This window comes from Macaca mulatta, chromosome 3 (assembly GCF_049350105.2).
Source record: "Macaca mulatta isolate MMU2019108-1 chromosome 3, T2T-MMU8v2.0, whole genome shotgun sequence".
Lineage (NCBI taxonomy): Eukaryota > Metazoa > Chordata > Mammalia > Primates > Cercopithecidae > Macaca > Macaca mulatta.
This window is the reverse complement of record NC_133408.1, coordinates 5,601,057-5,610,457: the sequence shown is the minus strand read 5'-3', so window position 1 is coordinate 5,610,457 and position 9,401 is coordinate 5,601,057. Positions and strand designations below refer to the sequence as shown.

Sequence of the window (9,401 nt, the reverse complement as noted above, 5' to 3'; positions counted from 1 at the left end):
TGAGGGAGACCACAGGCACTGATGACTACAGAGGAGGCAAGATGCCTGCATGGGGCCCGCAGGACACGTTTGTGACCCGACTCCATCGCCTCCATCCCAGAACCACCATGAGCCCCAGGCAAGAGCAGACACCGTTCCACCTGTGGCTGAGCCAGGTACCCGTCACCCCTGTCCCCCTCTGCATGTGCCCGGGCCACCCACTGCGGTGGGGAATGGACAGTAAAGTCCAAGGATGGATGAGCGCGTCCTCTGATGCCAGGTGAAGAGAGCTCCTCAGAAGGTCCCTGTGGATGGCGTGGGGACACAGCTGCCCTTCACAGGTGGACCACCTGACACACACCCTCGTGTGGGCTTCATCCCCGTTCCACTCCCTCGGCCGGACCTTAGCACTCTGTTGGCACTTCCCAAGTGTGTCACCCTCAGGCCACCGCATGCTGGGCTCTGCCGCTGGGGGAGTCCAGGCCAACAGTCCCTGACATGTAGAATCCACAGTTACCCTGACCCCAGGGTCACTGGAATTTTTTTTTTTCTTTTGAGACAGAGTCTCACTCTGTCGCCCAGGCTGGAGTGCAATGGCGCAATCTTGGCTCACTGCAACCTCCGCCTCCCAATTCTCCTGCCTCAGCCTCCCGAGTAGCTGGGATTACAGGTGAGTGCCACCAAGCCCAGCTAGTTTTTGTATTTTTAGTAGAGATGGGGTTTCACCACATTGGCCAGGTTGGTCTCGAACTCCTGACTTCAGATGATCCTCCCACCTCGGCCTCTTAAAGTGCTGGGATTACAGGTGTGAGCCACCCACCTGGCCCCCTGGAAATACTTTCTATAGTTAATGATTTTAGCCCCAGGCCTAGAAAGGACGCTAAACGGCTTAAAATCATGTAAGAAGCACGTTAGGAAAGTCCTTTGCAAAGAACGAAGCAAGGACTAAGCGAGCGCAAGGCAATGTCCACCTCTTCTTTTACTTTTATTTTAAAATTTTCATTTATTTATTTATTTTGAGACGGAGTCTTGCTCTGTTGCCCAGGCTGGAGTGCAGTGATGTGACGGCACGATCTTGGCTCACTACAACCTCTGCCTCCTGGGTTCAAGTTATTCTCCTGTCTCAGCCTCCCGAGTAGCTGGGACTACAGGCATGCACCACCACTAACACTAATTTTTGTATTTTTAGTAGAGACGGGGTTTCACCATGTTGGCCAGGCTGGTCTCAAACTCCCAACCTCAAGTGATCCCTTGCCTCAGCCTCCCAAAGTGCTGGGATTTACAGGCACGAGCCACCGCGCCCAGCCTGCCTCTTCTTTTACGTTAATTGGCTGTGATGGTTGGTCACTTGCAGTGACCTGATGAAAGGGACGCTCAGAGAAGACCCCTGGGACTTCTAAGACAGAACAGGACTCAGGAAAAACAACTCAGCGTGTAGTGTTCTGTGTGCACATTTATTTCTTCAAAGATTGTTTGTGTTCCAGCCACATCTTCTCCAAAGGAACCCACCCAAGCCCGTGCGCAGGCTTGGTGCGGGACCGTCTTCGGCATTTAAAGTGCTATTGAGGAATACAATCATTGTCACGTAAGTTCATCACCGCACTCCAGTGTCAGGCCAAACCCTTCCGCAGACCTGGAAAACCTGCCGTTTTCTTCTCTTTTTACAATGCAGTTTGGACATAACAGTGGTAAACAACAAGCCTCAATGATGAATGGTGCGCTACTGCCCAGCTGCTGAGAGAACGGGGCAGTGTACTGTGTTTCCAATGCAAACAGTCATGGACCCAAGGTAACCTGAGTTTGCTCTGCAGGATTCCGCAGGGGCCTTGCCCTGTGCAGGCTGCTTTGGTCATCGTGTCTGGGCCGGTTTGGGGCAGTGGGGAGAGGGCCTGGCAGCAGGGTTGATGCCAGCCCCGAGGTCTGTTTTCCATCGGACAGAGATCCATGTCCTGACTTCCACCGTCCACCAATTTGTACTCTGAAGTTTCCAGATCAAGAGCCGTGAGATTATTACCCAGGAAACACCGGCCTTCGGTGGCCAGCAGTGTAGATTAATCTTTCCCTCTCTGCTCAAAGCAACTTTGCAACTCTCGTCTATAGAGGTGGCCAGTAAAACCCAAGCAAAAATCTAAATGGGCACCAAGGTGCCACTGAGCGGGCCTCGGTCATAAGGGATCGGGGCTGGGTTTGAACCCAGACTTGGAACTTGATTAAAATAAATTGCTATGTCAAAACTCTCACAGCAAGTTTTCAGCAGGAACAAGAAGATGGCTACTTTTGTTATTGCTACAATAACACACACCTGTGTGCAGACACACATACCACACACACACACTGAAAGCTCCATTTCACTCCTCCACAAAGAACAGAGGTACCTCCTTAAACAAAGCAAACGGGGAAGGGTTGCAAGCTCATTAAAACCAACATGAGCACCCAGTTCCAGAGATACAGACACAGTTAATCTTAGTGTTCATGAGGAATCGCTTTTAAAACACCACTCAGCAAAACTTTCATCCAGACAAAAGCCAAAAACAAAAGCCCTCAAGCCGCAAAAGCTCGTAGAAGAGGTGAGACGATCAAGGTGATTTACACGTCAGTATTTTTAGCATTTGGTGGATAATCTTAATTTATCTTTAACCTTCACAACATTTACTTTATCATAAATACCCTACACCATGAAAAAAAAAACCTGTACAAAATAGCTTGGGAAAGAAACATTCACAGTATCAATACAGGCCGTTTCTCACGGTGCTACCCTGAAGCCAGCCTATGTGTTTCCTTTGCCTTTGCTTCATAAACTCCCTCCCACATTGGTGTTTTCTGTAACTTCAGAAAAGGCCATTGGATGGAGACAACGTGAGTGTGTCTACAGGAAGCAGAGCCCTAGACCTAGGTATTCAACAGTAAGCAGTGCTCATGGGATTCATCTGGAAATGGAATAGTTAAAAACAATTTTTTTTTTTAAGAGCAAGAAGGCTTAATACAAAATTCTGGGGCCGGCATGGTGGTTCATGCCTATAATCCCAGAACTTTGGGAGGCCGAGGTGGGTGGATCACCTGAGGTCAGGAGTTCGAGACCAGCCTGACCAACGTGGTGAAACTCCATCTCTACTAAATACAAATAAATTAGCTGGGCGTGGTGGCTGGCGCCTGTAATCCCAGCTACCTGGGAGGCTGAGGCAGGAGAATCGCTTGAACCCAGAAGGCAGAGGTTGCAGTGAGCCGCCACTGCACTCCAGCCTGGGCAACAGAGGGAAACTCCGTCTCGAAAAAAACATTTTTTAAATAAAAAAATTAAAAAAAACTTCTGATCTCCTTGCACTTGAATAGAGTACACCTGAATTCCAAAATCAAATAAAAAAGAACAATTAAAAACTTCGCATCAGTGTCCGAAATTCTGACACATAATATCCTCTGGGAATTCTTACATGTCTCAGGCTCTTTTTACATGTCTCAGGCTCTTTTTACCACATGGCCAAGAGCAGTAAAACTTCAAGTAAAACATTCAAGTGAACATCTGTCCCATCTGTCCCAAAAGACTAGCAGTGATGCCTGACTTTGGGGACAGAAACTTGGTAGTATTCACATATTTTGAAACTCCAGGTGCTTTTTTTACAATGATTAAAACTGGAATATAATTTTTAAAAACAAAGCAGGTTGAAAAAGTCATTTTAAAGTCACTTGATAATTCCTGGAACACCTAAGAAATTTGTAATGCGCATTCTAAAGTGAAATTCCTAATGTCGTTTTCTAATCTCTCCCCCTAAAAAAGAAGAAAAAAATCCCATAATTTTGGTTTTTATACAGGTTTTCACTAAAAAAGAAAAAAATCCTAAAATTTTGGTTTTTATATAGGTTTTTACTCACCAGTGGCTCTATTACCCCCAAAATATTTCATGTTTAAGGATTAACAAAAGAACCTACGGAAGGAATCTCGCCCATTTCCATCTCCATGACAGAAGTCAAGCTTTCATAATGGCCTTTTACATCTCTTTGGAGAAAAGTGAATCATATTAAACTGTCAAAAACACTTCACCCCAATGATGACTGTTCTTTAACCAGCATGTCTACGGGAAGTGGCACATTCAGGGCAGACCAAAGTGAAATCTGTGAATGAACTGAAACAGAAAGGCAACTGATGAGGAAAGCGACTGGAATGATACTTAGGGATATTCAAATGGTGTGCCAGGTGATCACGTTTTCCACCAAAACAAACCCAAACAAGGGCACCCCAACCTGTGTCCAAGAGGACTGTTCACAGCAAAATTCTGAAGTGCTCATAGAAAGAATTTCCTGCAAGTTTGGCCCATTTGTTATTAAACTTCCATTCCTAAGACTGACACCTGAGACACAAAATAATTTCCTCCACTGCCCTAAAAGGACTTTGTTTTGGCTCCTGGCAGCATTTGGCAAAATCCATGTATGTGTTTGGTTACCGTTTTGTACGCGCGGTCACGTATGCCTCCTGACTTCATCCGACAGGCCTGCTGCGCTCGTTTAGCAAGTATGACAGGCGGGAGAAAAAAAAAACTTGGATGTCAACTTCTCCACTAGTATTATTAGAGCTTTTAACACGATAGAGAAAAATGTAAAAACCATGTGAGAATATATGTATCTTCCACTTGCAAGTAGGCTCAAAGTAAACTTAGAAAAGTGTTCTGCAAACTATGCATAGGATATAGTTAGTGTTCAAGTTCTATGGCTAATATCAAAGGTAGATGACTTCCTACATCTGTCATAGCGTCTCCATTCCTACCAAAATTTATTTATCCACATCCTGTCTATGTTCCACTTCCCTGTACTCAGGGCCAGCTGCATTTTTTATTCCAAGCAGCAGATGAGGAGAGGTGACCCACCCTTTCCATTCACAGTGACAGCACAGGGGGGCACCTCCTTTTTGTGACATGGTCCAGGCATGGACCAAAAACACTTGTTAGTGTAGAATAGGTAAACTGAGTCCCTCACACCTGCCCTCCACAATCCATTAGAGTACATTATTTCACTTATAATGTTAATCTCCTTCTAATATTGAACCCTAACTCTTAGCTTTGAGCACAGCCCAAGCTCTGCGGCTGTCAAGTCTCATTTGGCATCTGGTGGCGAGTTGGGCTTTTTATCCTCTCTTGAGGGAACCTCCTGGCTGGAGACTCAGATTTTGTTTTCCCTTTAAAAGACTAGATGGTTGGAAGAAACCCAGCAAGACAAGCGGGGCATCTGGACATCAGGCGGGCACACTGGCTGCGTCCTGGTGAGGGTAGTTAACGCGGGTGCACGTCTTCTGGCTTGGAGGTGATGACCTCAGGCCCTATGTGCAGGGCTCCACGGGGGCACCGTTCATGGTGTTCTTGTTTCTGTGCCTGGAGAGCAGCTTCTTGTTCAGGATCCTGGTGAGGGTGACGCCTTTCCTCCGGGAACCCTCTGGCTGCTCCAGGAACACAAGGTCATTGTGTGACTGACTCATGCCCGGGTCTTTCTGTTGATGCCGCCGGCGGAAGAACAGCTTTGCCCCTTTCCTTAGAATTCCTCCTGGAAGAGGGAAGCACAGGGGCTGGTCAAGTGGGCGGGGAATGAGGGGCTGAATGACTGCTCCAATGGGACAAAGGGAAAAGGAGGCTCAAATGCCTCTAACAAAGGGCAGGTTTACTACTTCAATGTGCTGTCACTATCTGCATGAGAAAAAAACAACTGGAATCTGGCTTGTACAAAACGAGATTTTTCAAGATGAAATGGAAAGGAGATTATAACAGTAGAAGCAGTAAGCCTGGACTATCGCTTGGTATCCCTTTCCAAGGATGGTATTTATATTCCTGATGTTTTTTGGGGATGGAGTCTTGCTGTCTGTCACCCAGGCTGGAGTGCAATGGTGTGTGCGATCTTGGCTCACTGCAACCTCTACCTCCAGGTTCAAGCGATTCTCCTGCCTCAGCCTCCCAAATGGCTGGGATTACAGGTGCGCACCACCACGCCTAGCTAATTTTTTGTATTTCTAGTAGAGACGGTTTCACCATGTTGGTTAGACCTCAGGTGATTCACGACCCTCAGCCTCCCAAAGCGCTGGGAGCTGGGATTACAGGCATGAGTCATCACACCTGGCTTATATCCCTGATTTTCTATCAGACCAAATGGAGGCAGACAGCTGTTGCCTCGGTTGGGACACCAAGGACACCTAGGTCCCTTCTGTGCCACCCACTTCCCCTCATTAAGAAAGGTGGCAAAGAAGTACTGTGCCCCAGAAAGGATCATTACACTCATAAAACCCAATTAAGACCCTGAGAACAATGGTATTCACTTTCTTAGGAATGTTAAATAATAGTTGCTTTTTTGGGAATAAGATTTTATTAAAAAATAATTCCAGATCCTATCATATCTATTAGGCCATGCCATCTGAAGTTTGTCACTTGGGCATATTTGGCCTACAAAACCTCAATTTTGTGTCGTTTGATCTATCTGTTTACAGATAGATACAGATCTCTATATACAGATATTTATCTGGATATAGCTATCCATCAAGTAGTAGAATATGGAATAGAAGAAAATTAGCAGCAGCAGCAGCAACAATAATTTCAACAGCAATGATTCCTTAAAGATCAAGTATGAGCTAATGTAGAGGGTGCAAGAGCCCACTAATTTGCTTTTTCACAAATTAGTTTAAAATCTTATTAACCAAGGCTGGCAAGGTTGAGGGAGTAAGCATTTCAGTCCAGCCTGTGAAATTCATTACCACTTGCATGTAGGTGGTAATGACTTTGAAAGAAGACAGGTCTGATCATCATGAAGAGGAGCTTTATTCTTAATGTGATAATTTATTCCCTTTGTGATAGGCATATCCAATAAACATCTCAATAGCCATGACATATGCAAATCGCCACTCACGTTGAGGAGGTTAAAGGAGGGGATGAAGAATATCAATTCCCTCTTCTAAATGAAATGCACACCAACAATTGTGGCATCTGAGGGCAGTCGGAGAAACCTGACCTAGACCTGCCTATGAATCTTTGTATAATCAAAGCCTGCTATGGGGAAAGAAGCGTGTGCCCCTGAGCCTGACTTTAAGCACGAACTACTGTGTCCCATCTGCTCTGCCCAGGTTACATACAGGACAGAAACTGAGAAGATGAAGGGCCGCAATGGACTGAATTTAATTTGATCAAAGCGGCCATAATTTTTTAAAAACTTGACTCTCTTAATACAACCAAATCACTTCTTCTGATGTATCATTTGGACATTTTTTTACAGTGATCTAAAGTTAGGAGCCTGTGTGCAGGGGTTTCAGGGACTGCTGGAAAAGGAATGAAAAAGGAGAGTAAATAGTATCAACGTGTAAATGATGTCCCTGTTGTCCGCAGGCCTAATGGTACACCTGTGGGACATCAGTGTCAGTTCCTGGAGTGATTCACGTCCCTGAAAAATGCAGCACGTCGTGAAAAACCAGCCATCAGTAGGGAGTGTTCTGACGGCTGGATAATGACCCCCAACTGGACATGGCTTTGGAGTTTGCCCAGTGGGGCAGATGCAGTGGTGCCGATGTGGCTAACTGCCTTTGCATCAGAGGGCACCTGCTGGGGAAATGCCCGGGGCATGGTGATAGGGGCTCCTAGGCAGAGGAACCCCCAGCTGTCAGGGGGCTCTGAGACCACCAGGTGACCTGAGGTTGGGGGATGAGGGGGACCCTCATGGTATTTCTCATCTGTAGGCACCTGCCTTGAAGCTCTGCTTTAGGCTGACCTTGGAGGCCCTGAAGGGCCTATGGACATGGGCTCTCAGGTGGAACGGGGGAGAGGAAAGGGTGGATCCAACAGCTTCACCTGGACTGCTCCAACATCACCCCCTTCACTTCCCAGGGGGAATGGGGGCCTAGGAGGAGGGAACACCAACCCATCCCCCGGGTCAACCACAGACCCACGGTCTCAGAACCCCCAGCAGTGAGAGGTTCCTTCCTGCTCCATCTCCAAAGTCCATTTCATAGGCATCCCTGCACTGAAGCTGGCCTGGGGTCTGGAGCCAGGCCTGAGGTATGAGCAGGGACACTGTGATGGGCTGAACTTGGCTCCCCCACCCCCACCCAAATTCATATGTTACAGTCCTAACCCCCAGTACTTCACAGAATGTGACCTTATTTGGAGACGGGGTCTTGGCAGAAGTCATCAATTTAAAATTAGATCATCAGGGTGGCCCGTGATCCAATATGCCTGCTGTCCTTATCAAAAGGGGGAACTCAGAAACAGAGACAGACACACAGGGGAAGACATTGTGAAGGGTCACAGGAAGGACGCCACAGGAAGATGAAAGCGGGGCACAGGGGGATGCTTCTACAAGCCAAGGAGCGCCAAAGGTTGTCAGCAGCTGTCAGGAGCTGGAGAGGCGGCAGCAGGCTTTCCCACAGGGCCTCAGAAGGGGTGGCCCTGCTAGCACCAGCAACTCAGACTTCCAGCCTCCAGAACAGGGAGAGAATCGGTGCTCCTGGTGTTGAAAACACCCAGTTTGTGGTACTTTGATACAGCCCTGGGAGGAGAGGGGGTACATTTGGCTTAAGGATCCAGGAACGCCCGCCATGTCTTCCTGTTCAGTCCTCAGAACCCAGGCAGACACCTGGAGGAGTGGGGGAGCGGAGAGGACAGTGGAGCAGTGTCCTCAGCCCCAAGCCCTCGAATCAGCCGGGCTCTAAGGACTACAGGCGTGCAGGCCCTTCCTGGAGAATCTGGCACGATGGGGTCTGGGGACACCGGGCATGAGCATTTTTCAAAAGATCCCAGGTCTTTCAAACATGCAGCTGGGGTTGCCCACTGCTAGCCCAGGTCTGGCCAAAATGCCACTAGTGCTTAGAGCACCTGGAGGCCACAGTGGACAACGCAGGGACAGGCCAGGGCCAAGGACACGGGCACTGTACCTGCTCTCCTGTGTGCCGCTGCTCATGCTCCTTCACGCTTCACTCTGGGGGCCTGCAGACCACAGGGCTGTGTGGGGAGAAGCTGATGCAGCCCACCCGCAGGGCCCCACGCCACGCCAGAGACGCGCGGTGTGCCCAGGTTAAGAGGGAAGTGGGGTGTGCAGACAGGCAAGGCACAGCTGTGTTCAAAAGACCTCAGAACAGGAATAGGAGCTGGGCGCGGTGGCTCAGCCCTGTAATCCCAGCACTTTTGGAGTCTGAGGTTTGGAGAATCCCCTGAGCCCAGGAAATTGGAGACTAGCCTAGGCGACATAACAAGACCCCATCTCCATTTAAAAAATAAAAATAAAAAAATTAAACTTTAAAAAAAACAAAAATAAAATGGGATATGCACATTTTCAAGCAGTTACTTTAAGTTATGCAAGGGAAATCGAACTACAAGTGCCTAAACCTGGGAGGCTGAGGCAGGTGTTTTACTTGAGCACAAGAATTTGAGACTGCAATGAGCTATGATCTTGTCACTGCACTCCAGTCT

At 47.8% G+C, this 9,401-nt stretch overlaps 1 protein-coding gene across 3 annotated transcripts in view; it reads right to left on the bottom strand.

The window, feature by feature from the left end:
• Positions 1 to 1,414: 1,414 nt before the first annotated feature.
• C2CD2 (C2 calcium dependent domain containing 2) overlaps positions 1,415 to 9,401 on the bottom strand; it is a 70,269-nt gene continuing 62,282 nt past the window's right edge. For 2 of the 3 annotated variants that reach the window (XM_015132833.3, XM_077995165.1), the window contains exon 14: positions 1,415 to 5,505. In XM_015132833.3, coding sequence (XP_014988319.1) covers positions 5,285 to 5,505 — 221 coding nt within the window. In that variant the 3' untranslated portion in view covers positions 1,415 to 5,284. 3 annotated transcript variants of the gene reach the window in all.